The following is a 19,864-nucleotide window of genomic DNA, read 5'->3' on the forward strand; positions in this document are numbered from 1 at the left end:
CGCCAAGCTTCATAAACGAGTTTTACGATCCATTTATACCGACACCTTCGATCCTCCGTTTCTCCTTCTTTGCCTCGAACCCCACGCTCTCTCGTTCCCGTTCGTTTTCGCTTAAACGATAGCTCTTTATTTTCTTGAAGTTCGGGGCGGGTTAAGCGAGAGAATCTGTCTAGAATCTAATTTTCCATTTCCGCTTTTTGTGAAAAGAGGATCTTGTAAAATGAAATTGGATATGATTGAAAAAAGTCGAATACGAAAGTGAAGAGCAGTCGAGGCGCCTCGTCCGGCCGATCATAGTTCAGTTTTCGTAATAAATTTCGGTTTGGTTATGATACAACAAATAAGATAAATATATAGACGCGGATACCCCATGACGCCCGTGTCTCGACGGTTGAAACGCACGGGAGAGTCGCAAATACACATATAATAAATATAATACGCTACAAAGACAACCGCGAAAAACAGCGAACCGATAGACCGACGAGTCGAAGTGAGATGGATGAGATCGATTTGGCACGAGCTGCTGTGAGAACGGAGAAAAAGAAGATGGAAGAAGGGAGCAGCGGGCGCGTGACAAATCCAGAATGCGTCTTTCTCTCTAAGCCTCACGAGCATCTTTTCTACGTCCTTCTCTCCCCCATCCATTCCCACATTCGTACACACGCACGAATACATCGATTCGAGAGCAACACAACATTTCATGTAGCACCAAACAGTATATAATATTAAAAAGGACTCGAATGAAGTTCATTCGAAAGCTCGGCGATTCCAAGTTGCTGCCCTTTTCATTGTAAACTCGTGATACATATCGCGTGTCCCAAAATTCACTGAAATCTTTTCTTTCATAAACTTATGACATTTATTCGAAGAGAAAACTTTCTTTTCGCGTCGTGGCAGCAGACCGTTACACGAACTGAACAGCAATTTTATTTCAAAATCACGGAGAATCAGGGAGCCTGATTTTTTCGTATTTTCGGAAAGAGAATTTCCATATTTTCTACAGAATAAGACAAAAACGCTGAAGCTTTATGTTCGGTTCGATCGAACGAACGGTGTCGGGACATTTCTACTGGTAAATCGGCAGCCATTTTTCTCGAGTTCGCGCGACCGTTAGACAGGTTCGATTTGTAAATTTTGGAAGGGTTGTTTCGAGGACAGCCTGTACGTAGTTTTCGCGGCGGAATGGAGAATATACGGGCGGTCTCTATCGGAGCTAGAGTTATACACACTTTGTGTTGTGTCGGTGCGTCCTCGTTGAAATGCACTTTACGCGCGGGGGTGCGACTGAGAGGAAAACCGCGTAGTGTGTATCCTGACGCGCGCGCTCTCTCGCAACTACCGACTACACAGCGAGTTACACACTATACTTCGATACTGCGATGTGGCTGTGGCATGGGCAACGGGAGTGCGGGCAAAGTGACGAGGTGGTAGCGGCGCGGAGAGGGGGAAATTTCTCCCACTCTTGGCGAGCGGCCCTCACCACTTTTGCTCGCGGTTCCCCACCGCCGGTGCTCTCATACTCTCATCGTTGGTGTTCGCCGCGGCGTTCACACGTTTCCAGTTCCAAGCCCGGACTACGCTCGGTCGGTTTAGATACCAGTCGAGCGTTACCAGTCGCTCGAGCAACATCTTGTCTCGCGAGCGTGTATTGTTGTGTCATTTTATTTCCTATTTTTTTTTTACACTCTGTGAACCACGACGCGTGGTTGGGAAAAACTCAAAATATAACCTCGACATTTGTCTGACACAAAAAACAACGAATCCAACTACTTTTCGATCCACAACACGGGTATCCATAAATAATACATTCCGCGAGTGTGTTTTAGTTTGCTTTGTGTTTTAATACCGTGTATTTATTTATATACGACTGGTTTGAGTGATTCGCGATGGATTTGGGTTAACCGGCGAACGAATTTCGCGCGAGACCCGATCCGTCTCGCTTTTTCGAGCGTTACGCTTTTTTATATTCTTCGCCGCTGAGATATCTATTCTCGTCGATATATAGCACTCTCGAGTGTTTAAACACATTATCTATTCTTTATGCGGTTGTTCTGTGCTGCATACACATACACAAAGTACACCCATCGACTCACTGGATCCGATTGTCTAGTCATTATTTTCGCGAGGGGGGCGATTTCTGGTGTATTAGTAGCGCATTTGTGAGTACACACATATATTTATGCGTCGTCGTAAATGTACGCGCGGAGCGTGCAGACGCTTTTCTGCTCATATGCGTGGGTGAGTGAGTTAACGTGCGATTGTGTGTTTGGCTAAATCGCCGTTCGTCTCATCTCGAGGTTGTCACATCGCCGGCGTAGCGAGGAATGAGGGTAAGCTCTCGTGCATTACGATATTATTATTATTGTTATTATTATTTTGTTATTCTTCATACAATATCGAGTTCGTATATCGTCGGGGCAATGCGGGTCAGCATTGCTTTTAAAATTCCCTCGGTTTTGTAAGAATTCTTCGCTCCACTCGTCCAACCGTCGAACTAACTTTTCAGCTGTTTTTTCTTCTCATTCGGCGTGCTCGCTTTTGACAACTCGCAATCAATTTACGGGGATATTTAGCGAATCGAGTGGACACACGTCGGAATACGAGGCATGGAAAAATGTACGAAATTCCAATGGTACAAGTTGACGACGTTTTTTTTAACTTTTCCCAATCGCTGAATATATCGAGATTAATAAGCTGATACCGATTCCTCATGGAAAGGTGTTATTTGCAACGGAATTTCAAAGAGGCCCGACATTTTCTTGCTTCGTGAAAGATATATACTAGAACACATGCAAATTGGAAAACGGACAAACGTGTTGGTGACTTTGGGCTTCCTGAAACGTTTGTTCTTCCTCCTTCTCTCCTCTCGCTGTTCACTATTCAACGTGTACCGAATACGGGAGATGTACACACGCACACCCATCTCGCTGTAAACACAATTTCTCTCTCTCTCTCTCCTTCTTTCTCCGGGTGCTTCTCTTTCTCGTGGTTTTGCTTATTCCCTTGCGAGACACCAGCGTGCGTTTTAACGTTGCGTGCCCTGATCGATGTGTGCGAGATTGTCCTCAACACGCCACCCATTTCCCTGCCTTTCTCTCTCTCTCTCTCTCTCTCTCTCTCTCTCTCTCTCTCTCTCTCTCTCTCTCTCTCTCTCTCTCTCTCTCTCTCCTTTCTAACTATACATTTATAAATCGGTGTGTGGTCGCGTTTGTGCGTGTGTGTACGTTAAAGCCTCTAACGCCATTTGTCGACGTCGTTACAGCGGAGCTAACGACGAGGAATGAGGGTAGGCATGACAGAGTTAATTGTTGGATAGCACAGAAAACGAGAGAAAGAGAGAACACGTTTGAGCATCTCGAGTTTCCAAACTCCAATTTATCAAGATATATATTCTACTTTTTTTTCTCATTTTATCTTTTGACAGTATGAAATACAAATGGTACTGCTTCGTTATAAAATTAAGTTCATTTATGTGTTTTTTTTTTAGTTTTTTTTCATTTTCTTGTATCTTCCGGTTGATGAAGTGCTCGGTACGTTTTTATCCCAGTACTCGGATCCTGACAAGTTTAAGGGAGTTCACGCGAATCTAATAGAAATCGAAAATTCGAACAGGCGTATAAAAATTCCCGGAATTTTTATAGGATCTACGAGTTGTCGAGAAAAAAATTAACGAAAGTCACATTTTTGAAGGGTTGTACATTGGCTCTTGTGGCAGACAAAAACGCGAATAAGAAAATATAATGTCTTTAGACATCGATGATGTCTCGAAAAAGGCTTGTTACCGGTAAAAATCACTTGGGAATGGAAAACGAAAAACACTCGTTTGAGGTTAACGAGTAATAACGACACAAACGGTGGAAGGTTTGACAACACCATGAGCCAGCTGGTTCAAAACATGGATGTGCACACGCATGTGAATAGAAAATGGCTGTTGTCACATTTTGTTTGACTGGTGCAAATTTGGACTTGGACTTTTAAAAACTTTTTATTTCATCCATTAATGCATGTAATTAATCTCACAACGAGGCTTTTTAGGGGTAACGAGTCCTTGGTAATTGATTACAAACGTTAAAAAAATAGTAAAATGAAGTTTTGTTATAGAAAAATGGGCAAATTGAAAAAAGGAATTTTGAAGTGTTCTAGACACGAAATTTTCGTGGGTGCAAATTTGCAGGAGTCTCTGCAGGTTAAAAATTGATCAATCTCAACAAACGAGTTACACATTATTTGAATAATTCCGAGAATAAATTTTAATCGTTTCGTCGATCACGAAAAGAGCAAAAAAGTTGAGTTGCTTTTTCAACGACAAGTATAACGCACGATTCTTCTTCACTGAACTAAATTCATGAATTACGTCGAGAAATAAGAATGACTAGTAACAACGATTTGTGGGCTATTTTGGGCGCACGTGTCTCATTATTTCGGCAAAACGGCAAGAAAAGCCCCTTTTTAATCGTGAGAATGGTCCATCCGTCTTGAGGGGACGTTTCATCGGCGAAAGACGAGGATAGAAAAATGTTTTCGCAGCTCGATGGAGATCGTTTGCTCAATTCACTTTCTGCGCTCAAGATTCTTGGTTTTGTACGTGATCCGAGTGCCCGAGAGCATTAATTTCCTCCTCTCTTGCTCGCTCTCCCGCTTCCCCCATTCTTTTATTTTTCCTCGAGCGCTGTTTTTTCTCTCTCACTAATATCGTCAGTTGACTCGGTCGTTGAGGAACGTCGTTCAATTTACGGCGCCGCATTCGCGATTGGTAGAGCGAGAAATGATGGAAAGACTGACACTGCGGAGCAGGATCGACGGGCCGCCGCCTCGCCGATGAAAGGGCGCAACTTCTCTCCATTGTTATTCCTCCCCGCGGCCCCCTTACGACCTTTTGACCTTGAACACACGCAAGCATGTCTCCGCGTACACGCGTGTGCTCGATAGAACGTGCCAACTAAACGGGCGCGAGGCGCGGCTCGCGCCTCTTTTTTTTTCACTCTCGTTTCAACTGTACAGCCTCCCACAAAAGTCAGCTTATCGTTACATCTCCGAGACACGGGGACTCGTGGAGAAGTTATTACGATGGAACGACGCGGTCGAGAAGTGAACTTATTGAGGAGCCTCGCACCGGAGCGGAAGCTTCACACTTTTATGAAACTCCTGGAAAGACCGGAATCTGAGCGAAATCGTTGGCCTCCCAAATTCGTCGATCTTTCGTTCATCGTTCAAATGTTACAATATTTTTCATCCAACGGAATCGGGCCCAGTCCATGACGCTGAAGTTTGCAACTTTCGAGTCCAGCGAAATGAGCTTGAAAACGCTCCATCAATTCCAGTCATTTTCCAATTTCGTTTCCTGCCGAATTTCCGACTTCGTGAAATAAACAATTGGTCAATGTTTTTGCCTCCATTTATTGGGACTCAAACTTCAGCGTCGTCGAGCCAAGTGAACCTGCCTTTTTTGGGGTCCGAGTCCGTCAACGTGCCTACAAGAATTGGCGGGCACGTCGAACCGAATTCCTCGTAGCGTTCGGTCAGTCCGGGTCATCGGCAAACTACCACAGGGCTAAAACGTATTGAGCAAAAGCCGCGCGGAAATGTGGCTCTCGCATGGTTAATCGAAACCCACCCTAATCCGCCCCGGGCTCGATCATTAGCGGGCTGATTATAATCTCTGTAAATATGTGTGTACATGGATCAAATGGTAGCGCTAATCCGGGGCAGGATGCAACGATATTCCCGGCCCAGAAACATCCCGGAGTTTCCTTTCGTGACTGTGAATAAAAATATGCTTCTCAACTAATTTCAGTCAAAATGGATTCGAATCCAAAGGCATTCATCCCGATACTGGACACGATTTATTATCGAGCAAAGGTTCTCCTCGGTCTCGCTGCAAACATGAAATTCTTGATCGAATCGACTCGCAGTTTTGATTGAACAACAAAAAACGTAGATCGGTCCCTCTCTTCGTTCAACGAACTCGATAATTTGCCACAAAACAAAAGTTTCATTCACGATTTTGTACTCGAACCGAGTGCTGCTCGATTAACGATTTTCATTAAAAAGTGCAGGATTGAAGAGTCTTGGCACGATTTTTGAGACATCTCGAACCCGCCAATCGCATGACGCTGAAGTTTGCAACGTTCGAGTCCAACGAAACGATGTAAAAAAGCTCTCCAACAATTCCGTAATTGTCCAATTTTGTTAGCTGCCTCATTTGCAATTCGTAGTTTTTCACACCAATGATTCGTGAAATAAAAAATTGGTGAATTACAAATGTTTTTTTTCGTTGTCGTCACGCGCGTCAATGTACTGAAGAAACTTATCGTTCAATTCGGGCTTGAGCACACACCAAAGTATTCGATTATTTGTTTACAAGCGTCTTTTCGCCTGCCCCTTATCTCCCCGTCTGCTCTCTATGACGTCTTTGTTTAACGCGCTTTTCTCGTGGCTCTTTTTTCGCCCCCGGGGTTCCGGAATGGTATGCGACAAAGCAGACCGGCCTTGGGAAACCTCCCGTTCACCGGAGGCGAAAGAACGAGAGCGAGAAAGAGAGAGCGAGAGATTAGGATAAACGCTGTGTGCTCGTTGACGGAGCGCGCCCTTCCCCGGAACGGGTCGCGTTTTAAGCGCTCAGTAAATCAGACGCGATAAATCGATCGAGACACACGCGCGCGCGCTTCTCGCGAAGCACACCTCCGCGCGGGCTCTCCTTCCCAACAGAGCCGCGTCTCTCCCGCAATACCATACTTTTTGTCTGCTATCCTGACCTCGGCTCTAAGGCTCGTTCACATCGCCCCTCTAATAGAGCTCCGTGCATGAGCGGGGAGACCTGGGAGGGAAATCCTTCCTCCCCCCCCAGCACTTGTCTTCGCGGGCTACGCGCGGTTTTCCAAACAAAATTACGCGCGCACGCTGCGTACTACCAACTCGATCGATTAGCCAGTTAAAAACTCGTAATCGGGTTACCCGGTAACGCTTGCTTAGTACGCGAGCTCGTTTCAAACTTTCCAACTTTCGAGCGGAGCACCGCGCATCCTCAGATTTAAATCCTCCGACCGGGATCGAGTATCGAGTACACACGCACCGATTTCGAAGCACTTTGAAATATTGCTGTGTATACTTTCAGTATTCCGAAGACTCCTTACTCAAATTACTTCGAGCGCCTAACTTTCTAGTGGAAATACTCATCGAACTCGGCTCGCCGGGGTGACTTTCCTAATGAGATTACGCACAAACTGCTTTTGGGTTGATTTTTATGAAATTTTGTTCTCGTACTCGGCGCCGACTCTCTGGATAAGTGTTCACAAATTTTGAGGAACCAAATCGGACCACGACGCCGAAGCTTGCAGCGTTGGAGTCCAACGAAATAAACGAAAATATCACTTGTAAATCAGCAATTTTTCAATTCACGGATAAATTTTGTTCCCTGCCGAATTTGAAATTTGTAGTTTTTCAACGTACGCGCCGATGATTCGTGAAATGAAATATCGCTCAATTACGAATGCTTTTTTCCTTCATTTCGTTGGACTCGGACGAAATGAATTTCATTTCTGTTGTTCCTTCAGCCAAATTGTTTTTCTCTCATTGAAGAAATTGAGCATGACGCTGAAGTTTGCAACGGAGCGATCTTAAAAAACGCGAATAATTCCAGCAATTCGCCAATTTTGTTCCACACGGAATTTGCAATTTGTAGTTTTTCAACTTGCACCAACGATTTCGTGAAGTAGATGAAATTACAAATGTTTCGTTCCATTTCGTTGGACTCGAACGTCGCAAACTTCAACGCCGTCATTCATCTTTGGTACAAGGTCGACGAAATGTTTGTGAGAAGAGAAAATCGTAAGGAAATACTTGGGTGATCATTGCTCTCCAAAAGTAACGAATTATTTGTTCGCTCGTGTTTATTCGAAAGTCGACAATGGACGGAGACTCTGAATAGCTGACATTATATTCCGTAGGCTCGTACAGGGAGTAACGTGGCCGCGTATATTCGAAGTTACAAAAGGGGCGAAAAAGATTTGTTCGGGGAGAAGAATGATTATGTTGAAAACGCTGCTCTCCTTACGTAACTCGGAATAAAGAGCTCGATCCCCTTTCCCTGGCTCGCCGCCCTCCCTTCTGATCTTTCTTTAACTTTGCGATTTCTCCTCCTCCCTTTCGCGCTTCTCAATTCCTCTATCTAACGAAAGCCGCCGCCGGCGCGTCCCCTTTCATCGTTACCGGAGGCCGACAACCCCTCGCTCTTCCTCCCTTCCTTTCTCTTCTGTGTTTGTAAGTTTTCATGCATACATGCCCGCATGTACTTATGTCTTTGTGTAAACACGTATGTACGGGGCGTTCCGAGTCGTTTTCGCGAGTGCTCGAACCTCGCTTCCTTCTTCAATTTTCCCCTTTCATTTCATTTTCTTTCACGAGGCCCGTGAGCGGACTCTTCATTTCCCACTTCCGTTCGGATCTTCCGAGGTATCGTAACCAAAATTCAAAGACGCGAAGAAATAACTGAGATATTTAATAAAGTGAAAAAATAAATAGATCGTTGTGTAATAGAAAAATCGAAAAACTCGTCTCCAAGGAAGAAAAAGAAAAAATATTCGAAAAGCCGAACAAAAACTGGTCGGAATTTGAGCCTGTTGAGTGACGCGGAAAGCCCCGTGTGCTTGCTCACCATATCAAAACAGAAGAGAAGCCTGCAACGACACTAGCGCGGGTGGGGGGTCGGAGAACGCCGGGGGTTGGGAGACTCGATGAGCCAACATAACGGCGGCTCTTTCTCGCTCTTACGCCCACGCAGGTATTATTGCTTTCTCATTTACTCGCGCGCTCGTCGAATGAGAAGGGCGGGGGGCTTCCTACCGCCGAGTACGAGGGGCGAGGAAGCGCGATAGCGTCTTTGCCTCTCGCACGAGACTTTCGCCGCGAGATGAGAGGACAAAAAGAAGGGAGAAAGGAAAAAGAGAGGGGAGATAAAGGACAGCGAGCGCGAGAAACAAGGGTGGAAAGGCCGAGCTCGGGGACAGGGTAATTGTTTGTCCTTAAGCTCTCCTTCTTCTTTACCCGCGGCCGCGCTGCTCGCTCCTCGTCTCTCACTTCTCGACGTGACTCCGGCGCTTGCGCGCTTTATTTTCTCCACGTAACCAGAGTTTTTCCTGACCGCGATTCTTGCTCCCGAGTTATCTGGTTCAGACCTCCTCCCTTCCGTCTTCGCTCTCTCCTCCGCTCTTCTCTGCCTCTTTTTTCCACTCTTTCCTCCGCTCCCTGCACGCCTCTCCACTCCTCTCTCCGCGTACATTATGTTCTCGCTTCTCCTCTATTTCTATTATACGAATTTATACGGCCACATCCCCCGAGGTTGAGCACACACGGCTACCCTTTTTATTTCTCCTTTTTACACTTTTTCTATTTCGTTTCCATCATTTTACACTTCCACAGACGTTTCTTCACCGGTTTCACCATGACCGCGACTTTGTTGTCGTCTCTCATTCTCAAACCTGGGCTAATAAGACGCTCTTCTTGCTCGGGAAAAACTCGATCTATTAAGGAGGGTGGCTACATTCGTCAAAATGATAATAAATTCATCAAATTTGGTGATCAAATGTTCTTCAACATCAAGTGCGAAGACACCATTTTTTTCAAAATTTTCTTCTGCTTAGTTATCGAGTAATTACGCATTAAAGCAGATTTCTTATGCCCGGAATGTATACCTATATATATGGAAACGCTGTGCTAATACACGTGGACTTCAGTGATCAAGTACTCGATAACTGTACATACAGGAGAAAAATCTTAAAAAATTTGTATTGTCAAATTTGACACTAAAGAATATGTTCACCAAATTTTATGAAATTCTTATCATTTTGAAATTTTGAATGTATTTAACTCCTTAAGGAGGGTGGATCGCGACGATACAATGTTGCCATGCTAAACCATGTTAAAAATATGAAAAATTCCAAAATTATAGGAATTTAATAAAATTGGATAAATGTATTCTTTCAAAATATATAAGACAATATGATTTTTTTTAGATTTTTCTACCACATAGCTCTCGAGTAATTGAACACTAAAGTTCACGTGCGTGCAAGCATAGAATTTACATATATAAACAGTTGCACATTTCGTGCATAAGAACTTGGATTTAACGCTCGTTCGATAACCATGTGGTAAAATAATTTGAAAAAAATTGTATTTGTATACTTAATGCCAAAGAATGTTGTCACCAAATTTGATCAAATTCTGATTACTTTGATTTCGTGATCCACCCTCCTTAAGCGATGAAAAATTTCAGCGAACCTGTGTCACTTTTTTCTTCGTTGGTATCGCTTGCAGCCGCGGTTGCTCATGAATAATCCTTGGAACGCTCTCCGCACACGTTCTTCTGCGTGCTCGCACGACAAAATGAGGAGTCGTCAACAACTTTGCGAAACAAGCCATAGAACTCGATTGATTATATCGCTCGCCTCGATCTACGGATTGAACCCCTCCATCCAAGCCATCCAGACACTTTACTGAGAACCTGGTTCTTTTCGAATATTGAAACATATTTTTGGACGTGTGCAAAAAAATGACTCTTTCCAGACACCCGAAATGAAATGTTACGAGAAAACTTTGTTTTAGTGAAACGAAATTTAGTCAAAGCCATGAAAATCTGCCCCGATGAAATTTCGTTTTAATGCGTCCATCAGAAAATTGCATCGAAACTCGTTTTTTGATGACGCTGAAGTCTGCAGCGTTGGAGTCCCACGTTCTAAAAAAACCCTCCAATAATTCCAGTAATTCTCCAATTTCGTTCCCTGCCGAATTTCCATTTCGTAGTTATTCACTCTACACCAAGGATTCATCAAACAAAAAATGGACAAATTACAATTGTTTTTTTCCCTTCATGTCGTTGGACTCCAACGTTGCAACTTCACGCTCGGAGCTTCTGTCTTTCGATCTCTGCCCCCCACTTTTCATTTCTTAAAGTTTCGACGTTCCCAAACAACGATTTGATTTCCTCTCTCCTCAATCAGCCTCCTCCAGCATCGTTGTTATCCGTCATTGTGTCAACCAGAAAAATATCTGAGCCCATAATTGAATGACCGCTACAGTGATCCTACAACAAGTTTGATTTTATTTCCTGATTTCGTTTCCGCATCTACGAAAAAACAAAGGAAAGAAAAAAAACGACAACGAGCAAAGTTGAACGTTGGCACAACGGAAAAACTTTATCTCGTACGATATTTTATCTCTCTTCGTTCGCCGAGAGATGCGCACGCTTCATCAAAGTTCCATTTATTATGTACATGTGCGAATGTACATGAAAACGTAGAGATGTGTAAGCGCATGCGAAGCGTTCGCTGACTCGTCTATAGCAATAATGTATGAACTCTCCGGAACGCTTTGTACGTGGGCGCTACTCTTGCATTTCGTTTTTTTTCTCTCAGAGTCGCGGTGCATTACCAAGGGACAAAAGATTTTCTCTTTTGTTTTTCTCCATTTCCTTTACGCTTCTGTTCCTTTTTTCCCCCTCCCCCCCCCCCCCCCCCCCCCGCCGCTTGCACCGCTCCCACCATTTTGTTTTTCTCCTTTCATCTTTCTTTACCGTTTTTTTTCTTATTTATTATTATCTGCCTCTGACATTTTTTCTAACTCTGCTCACGCTCTTCTATAAACAAATGTACGTGCATAACGCCCCCCCAGCGTCCTCCGTCCTCCGCTTCCATCGATCGACAATAAGTGGATTGCACTCTCTGGGAAAAAGGAACATTCCGGATGTGAAGATGCGCAATACTCTTTTGAAATCTCGGCTCCCGAAGTCGGATGAATTTCGGTTCTCTCAAAATCGCGCTCGCACTTTTTTTCAATGAATTATTTGAAAGTCCAACGAAAATAGTTCATGACGAGATGGAGTTTGCAACGTTCGAGCCCGACGAAACGGTGCAAAAAAACTCGAATAATTTCAGTTAATCTCCAATTTTCTTTCCTAGCGAATTTGAAATTAGTAGAAATAAAAAATTGGTGAATTACAAATCATTCTCTTCCTTCGTTTCGCTGGACTCGAACGTTGCAAACTTCGGCGTCGTCTTTCCCCAAAGTTGGCGGCTTTGACATATTAAGATTCGACTTGGAATTATTAAAATGATGAGCGACATTTTGGTCGAATTGTGGAGAAAAAAGAGGTGTCTTGTAATGTCTTGTAAGCTCGACGGATGTGTGGATCGGAGAGAAATTGCAATAAAAATTGCAGCGACGTGTACGTCCCGCCGATCGTCGAGGGAATTAGAGCTGGTGCGTGCGTGCTCGTGCTCACATTGAGGGAACAAAACCACACGAGAGCTTTCGCAGCGTGGGGCGCAGGGGCGAAAGAGCGCGAGAGGAAAAAATGGAGAGCGAGAGAGAGAAGGAGAGAAACATACATCCGGAAGGAAAGATAATAAAGCACCGCGAAATTGTAGCAAAAGATCGAGCGAGAACGCAAAAAAGGAGCGAGAGTGTAAAAGAGAGAGAGAGAGAGAGCAATGCCATGAAAAATGCGCTGTACAAATGGGATCGAGAGAGTAGAGTATGAGAGAAGAGAATACAGAGGAGAAAAAAAAACATTTCGGACGATGACAATCGCTAATCAAATTGTGCGCGTCCCGGGCTAATTGTTCGTCGCGAATTGTCAGTTCCGAATTGGCTACGGAATGAAAATTGAAAAGCCCTCCTCGCCGCTCCCTCGGCCCCGCTATCTCGTTTATTTTTTTTCCTCCTTTTCCTCTACGCTGCGATGATCATCTATATATAACGGAGCAGAGAGAGAGAGAGAGAGAGCGAGCGAGAGAGACACGGACGCATACACACAATTTGACAGCGCTGGGCGCTGTGTGGCTCGTTTTTTGTACAGTTTATTCGAGCTAAAGTCCACGCGTTTCGTTCCGGGGTCCGGGATGTGACGCCCGATTTTTAGCCGAGTACGTAGATCGTGAAATCTCGATGAGAAAAGTCCTCCGTCATTTTGGTCTATGGGCCGCCGTTGGCGAGCGATTCGATGACTTATCAAAACGTCGACTTGGCGCGTCAGAATCGAAGGATTCTTTAGAATCATCTGCCATCCCTCGTCATGATTTGGGATGACGCCGAAGTTCGCAACGTCGAAGTCCAACGAAATGCTGTAATAAAACTCGAATTTCTACTAAATCTCCAATTTTCTTCCCTGCCGAATTTGCAGTTCGTAGTTTTCCGACCTACGCCAATGATTCGTGAAATAAAACATTGCTCAATTACAAATATTTTTTTCCCCCATTTCGTTGGACTCGAACGTTACAAACTTCAGCGTCGTCGACTTCGGGGACACGGCGTATATTGATTTTAGGCTGATTCGACCTGAGCGAAGCCAGAAACGATGAGAGAAAGGAAGAACGTGACCCCAGGAGTGCTCAAATGTTTCTTTTTTTGTTTCAATATTTTTTTTTCCCCAAGCCCTCGAGAGCCCGAGATATATGGAGGTGTGCACGTCGACAGTAACGATTTAAGGGGGCGCGTTCGAGTGGGTGAAAGAGAATATGTATGTATGCATGTGTGCTCAATTTAAGCGTGTATTTTTATATATGCGGCTCCGTGTATATAGACGATATGCCAATCCCATCTTTCCGTTGGATAGGCAGCAGCCTCCCTACGAACGTGGTTTTGCGTTATCAACGCGCGCGCGAAACGTTAACCTGAAAAATGAATGCATTCGCACAAGCCACGGGACTTTTCATTTCGATGCGTCATTTTTTCCCTCCGCAGTGAGATCGAACCGGTTGCTGATTTGCCTGCTTTACTTTTTCCCGTTCCGATCGTCGGATCGAGTCGGCGTAACGAATTTTGATGAATTTTATCTGAATTTTGAGATCGCGGAGATTGAAAGGACGCGAAGGACCTCGAACTCCGGCGGATGACCTTCGAGTGGGAAACTGGAGCATGCTTCCGAGACTCGAAAGTCATTGCTGCGCTCTTTCATGTTTGAGTTTTCCCACGAATGAGAGTGCTAACGAAAAATATTATCCGAGAGGAACGATTATGAATGCGAGGGGGATGAAAAAAATGGGCGTTTTTCGGTACGAAACGGCTTCAGAGTCGTACAGAAAAATGGGAAAATGCGCAGGGGACGTGAAAGAAAGAAAAGAGTTTAACAAAAAGAGGAAAACCGTGACAACGCTCTCGCACTCTCCTTCGTGTCCTTTCTCGAACGAATGGCAATTTCGCCCGACCATTATAGCCAACTCCTCCTCGATGAAATCGTCGCTTTTGCTACTGGAATTCTCGTACGTACTTTTATCTCTTATTATTTTTCCTCATGCATGTTTCTCCTCCTCCCCCTCCTCGTATTCGTTCGTGCGTCCTTTTTCCTCGGCGAATCCACCAAGACGACCTTGCTTCCGGCTTCCTCGAGCTCGCTGAATATTCACGAGCTCCTCTTTATCTCTCGCTCCCTTTCTCTCTCTCTGCCTCCTTCCTCCCGTCGCTCTTCCTCGTTTTATTTTATTTTTCTTTCCACCATTTTATTTCGCACTCTTCGCTTTTCTTCGCTCCATTTTTTGCCTCTCTCATTTTATTTCTTTCAACCATTTCGTCCATCCGTTTCCCCCCTCTGGTCGCCTCCTTCTCATCTATTTTCTATTTTCCCCTTTTTATTTCCCTTCCCGCTCCTTTCACTCCGCACCCCAATAGGAACTCCCGAGCACTCGTGAAAAAATTGAGTAGCGCGAGGCAAAAAGGGGGAGGAAAAAGGTAAACGTGCGGCTTTGCATTCGTCCGTCCATCAACGCGATTTCCGAGATGAGCAAAAAGTTCAAGACGAATCGGCTCCGGAGGGATAAGCACGCTGGGAAATCCGGGCGACCTTGAGCCACGAGGCTTAATTTCACTGACGAATTAATAGTCCCAATGTTAGTCCCAATTTCAATCGACCCACGATTCCGCTTTCGACATTTCCAAAACGTCCATTCTCCGCAATAATTCGTCGTTCGTGGAAGAGTGGGAAAAAGCGAACGAAAAAACACGTGCATTCATTGCTTATCCAGCAGCCATAGCGACACTCGATAAAACAAATGATCCGCACCGCACTCGATTCTTATCGCTGAAAATATATATTGAAACAGGTTCATGTATACGGATAGACTGCACGTGTTGGCACAATTATTTTACAAAAGGTGCTGCAACTTTACTCATCGGTACATTTGACTCCTGGGTAATCCGGAGTGTCACATAAATTCACACCGCAGTCACGCGACCGCTTATTGATTTCGTTTCCCCATTCTTTCTTCTACTTTCCTCCAACAAAGTGGACGCTCGTGATGAATAGTATGTTTTATGACGTCCTTTTACCTCTCGCCTCGTTTTTCTTCTTTTACGTCTTTTAGATTTTTTTTGCACATTTTACTCGGCAGCCCTTAAAATCTGTTTAGTTTTCTTCTTTAATTTCTTTGGCTCGTTCTGTTCTCCGAATGAGCTTAATTTTTCTTGCTTTTTTTCGTTATTCTTATTTCCGCGTCTCTTTTCATGGTTGTTCTTTATATTATATGCCTGCGGAGAATGGAGAAATTCAATTTTTTCAATTTTCATTCTCTTCTTTCCATTTATCTTCTTCTCTTTTTCGTCGCTTTTCATGTCACTCTTTAGTACATCTTCGGTTGTTTTTCTCGTACGGTTACAACTATCAGAGAGAAAGGTGAAGGGCTGGAGGGAGGGCGAGAAGGATGCAGGTAATGGGAGAAGGGCCAGAAAGGGGGGCGGGGCGAGGCGATTCTGCCTTTGGCTCGGCGAGCTTTAGCGAGATCCCTGCCTAGGACCGGGCGAGTTTGAGGGTAAGAACGGTATGACAGGCATTTGATGAGGGGACCAATACCGCCCACTGAAATCTCTCCTCGCAGTGGCTCTCAGTTCCTCGAGAATGAAGCTCCTCATTTTTGTCGATGGGAAAATGTTTTTTCTGGTCTTTGGCAGAAGAAGATAACGGAAATGTCAAATAATTTGGAACGAAGGGAAAACGATTGTTTTCGGAACTGAACGATCCCGAAAATATGGGAAAATGAAATGGAGGTTTTTTTTTACCCGCGCGAGAAACTACTGCTGCGATCGATTTTTAGAACAATGAGTGCGAGTGCACAGGGAATATTTCGAAATCGTCGAGCCTGAAAAATTCAGTTTTTCTGTAAAAAATTCGTGAAACAGGCAACGGCGGGATGGTGCGAGGATAATTTCGTTGAGGTTGAAAGCCTCTGGGGGTGTTGTTGGGCTCGTGGACAACACCCCCGCGTTGTACGTATTGGGCTATCCTCGTTCGTTTGGCGAGTCTCGCTCCCGCGACGAGACACAATCATCCCCCCTCTGCCCTCTCGCCTAAACGCTTCTCCAGCTCACTCCTTCTTTCTTTCTCTCTTTCCATCGTTCGTATACAAGGACAAACTCTCTCTCGTGAGTGGATTGCCGGGAACGATGAACAATTCACAGCCAGAGGCTACGGGAAAGAAAGAGAAAGCGAGATGCTGTTTCTTGCTGTTTCTATTTCGTCAGCACTCGGGTGAGCACCAGGCTGAGGTATCCCCGGTCCAACATTTACATTTACATGTCAAACAAGGGCCGATCTCCTCCACAGCCTTCCCTCTTTTTCTCATCCTCGCACTCCCTTCTCCTCTTTCGTCCTCTCGACCTTTTGCTCCTTCTCACAAACGTTATTTCCTTCTCCAGTCCTTTCTCTCTCCCTCCCACTGTTCTATTCTTTCTCACATTTCCTCTGCGTTCATTTCTCCTTCCGCTATCCGATCTTCTCTCTTATAGCCATTCTTGTCAGTTTTGAAGTTCCGTACGCGACGCTGAAGTTTGCAACAAAGTTCAACGAAATGAAGGGAAAAAACACGATTTGTAATTCACCCATTTTTTATTTCACGAATCATCGGTGTACGGTGAAAAACTACAAATTTCGAATTCGCCAGGGAACAAAATGGCCGACGCTGAAGTCTGCTAAAATTCACCAATTTTATTTCACGAAGTATCGATGCTGGTTGAGAAACCACAAATTATTGCAAATTCGCCAGGGAACAAAATTGGAGATTTAATTGAATGATTCGAGAGTTTTTTACATCGTTTCGTTGGACTCGAACGTTGCAAACTTCATCCTCATACTTCCGTCCCGTTGTCCCGAAGTCGTCCGAGCAAAATAAAATGTGATTAGTGAGCCAACGTTTACATCAGCAGTGAAGTTGGAAAATCGTTTTTCAGCAGAGGAGAAAAAGATTTGTCAAAATTATAATTACGTCCTTCGCATACAGCTTTTTCTAATACCGGGTCAATTCGCATTCAGAAAACCTCGAGCGAGAGACGTTCCGTTTAGAAAACCGTCGCGATCGCGTACGCGCATGCACGCAAGAGTGCACAGAGTGAGGCTCGAGGGGCAGTATTTACTTTTTATTTGGCTACCGGTTCTCGTGACAAGAAACGACGGAAAGATCGCAAGCGATCGTCAGAATACAATCGCGCGAAGACAGTAGCGAAACAACGTTCGCAGATAAGGGCCCGGAGAGCTCGAACGGAGGAGAGCGAACGAGAGAGGGAGAGGGCCGAAGAGCGAGGAGTGAACACCCACACGTAGATTCACAGGTAGCATCGTCTATTTCCGACACTGGGTCGATCGTCTCCTGGCAGCGCGTTTCGCTTATTTGTACAGGTCGGGCTCTCTGGAACTTGTGGCTGATGGGCTAAAGCTCTACTAGACGGAATAACGCGAGAACGAGACTGCGGGGACCGGGAGAAGGCGCTCGGTGCGCAGAGAGAGAAATGGAGCCAGAGAGATGAGGTGGAGACACGAAGAGAGCGCGGTGCAGAGAACGACGAGAGCCTCGCAGCTTCGTGCACACCGCTGCGTAAACACACGTGTAAATAATGTCTATATACCTCGAATAGTCATGCACAAAAGGCCATAACCCGTGTAATTTAATAGTCAAAGTTAGCCAGAGATACGCCCTTCGGTTCGTCGGCCTTCCTGTATACGCACATACACGATTGTCCTTCGTTGTACTCCGTATAAATCCATCTACATGCACTCCCACGCGTTGTGCACATTCGTTGAGCGAGGATGGAGATTAAACCGAGCCGGAGGGGGAGGAGAGAAAGAGAGGAGAAGGGGGGGGGGGAGAAAGGCAAGCACGGAGAGTATGCCCAAAGACCGCAGCATTGTGTCGCGTATTTGCTGTAGCTTCGTTGATGGCGCCACTGTCTCTGCACTGCGACGTCGTATATATGCGTCGTTTATCCAGATGCATCGTTCCGCTGCTTTTGTAACGTTTCGTCTCGAAAGCACGAGCGGTTCGACCTGACGCATTCTCACCTCGCGCTGCTCTTTTTTTTTTTCATCGATCGGAGACGGACTTTCTTATTTGTGGAAATCCGGAGATTTTTTGATGTTGGGAACGCTGGTTGGTTTATTCTGGTAATTATTGAGGGGAAAACAGCGCTCTCAAGGGCGAGGGGAAATGGACAGAATTGCAGGAACATAATGAGGGGCAGCTGCTTATTTTAAGGAACTCCTCGGCCTGCTCGCGTTGGCTAGATGATTAAACGAGGATAAACTCGATTGGAGAGACGCTCAACGTTATGCCGATTGGCGTACTCTCGCTTTGATCGACCGAGTTATTGTTTGTCTCCGGGATCGTTGCTACGCTTCCGGTTCCCTCGTTTCGCAGCAGGCTATCGGACTAACAAATTTATCCTCGTGTACGCAGGGGGAACTGATGATATTACAGTAACGAGGAGCCTCGCGGAGCTAATTTATTCGCGCGGTCCTCACCGTCGAGCTCCTTTCGTCCATTTTTTCTTCTACTTTAACCCTTTTTTTTATTTTCTTCATTCTCTCTCGTCCCGATCAGATCTTGCAAATTAATTAGTTTTAGCGTCGCCCCCCCCCGGTGTCGGTGAACGAGACAAGGAGGATTACGAAACGGAGAAAGAGCCCGAGCGGAGAAAGAATTCTTTACTTCTTCGATAGCACCAACGCCGAGGAGGATCCAAGTGGTGAAACAATTTCCTTCCTTCTCGGCTTCATCTTCCCTCCTCCAAAGCCAGCGCCTTTTCCTTCGTCTTCTCAGCCCCCTCCGGCCTCCCGACGCTTCTCTCACGCCGTGTCTCAAACTTCTCGCACAAAAGAGTGAGAAATAAGAACCGAGACAGAGTCAACTATTTTTTTCTCCTGCCTTGGTTTCTTCGCCTCAATTCCACCTCCCCTTTCTCTAGCCGCTCGATCCATACAATATGTCCCAAAAATAATGTCCAGCGGATTTTGAAATATGCTGGAAGAGCTCGTAGAAGTTTACTCCTTATTCGCGGCCTCGTTCATCAAGGAGGGTGGATCACAATCAAAGTAATCAGAATTTGATCAAATTTGGTGACAACATTCTTTGGCATCAAATATACAAATACAATTTTTTTTCAAATTTTTTTACCACATGGTTATCGAACGAGCGTTAAATCCAAGTTCTTATGCACGAAATGTGCAACTGTTTATATATGTAAATTCTATGCTTGCACGCACGTGAACTTTAGTTTTCAATTACTCGAGAGCTATGTGGTAGAAAAATCTAAAAAAAATCATATTGTCTTATATATTTTGAAAGAATACATTTATCCAATTTTATTAAGTTCCTATAATTTTGGAATTTTTCATATTTTTAACATGGTTTAGCATGGCAACATTGTATCGTCGCGATCCACCCTCCTTAACTCGAGCCGCCCTACGGAGTCGGCCAAATCAGTAGGTACGGACGTTATTGGGCGGACACTTTTGTCCGCGTCCGACGATTCATTCGGAGGAATCGAGGCGCAATTTTTTTAAAAGAGAACTAAATATGAAGGGGTCGCTGCACTGGAACGGTGCAAACTTCAA

General features: G+C 44.9%; 1 protein-coding gene across 2 annotated transcripts in view; it reads left to right on the top strand.

The window, feature by feature from the left end:
• Nucleotides 1-1,541: 1,541 nt before the first annotated feature.
• Nucleotides 1,542-19,864, top strand: part of gro (groucho) — a 51,869-nt gene continuing 33,546 nt past the window's right edge. Inside the window, exon 1 of one of the 2 annotated variants that reach the window (XM_043420911.1) lies at nucleotides 1,542-2,330. In XM_043420911.1, the coding sequence (XP_043276846.1) occupies nucleotides 2,325-2,330 (6 nt within the window). In that variant the 5' untranslated portion in view covers nucleotides 1,542-2,324. The remainder of the gene's footprint in view (nucleotides 2,331-19,864) is intronic. The other variant, XM_043420912.1, reaches the window with a different exon arrangement.

The sequence above is a fragment of the Venturia canescens genome, chromosome 6 (assembly GCF_019457755.1).
Source record: "Venturia canescens isolate UGA chromosome 6, ASM1945775v1, whole genome shotgun sequence".
Classification (NCBI taxonomy): domain Eukaryota; kingdom Metazoa; phylum Arthropoda; class Insecta; order Hymenoptera; family Ichneumonidae; genus Venturia; species Venturia canescens.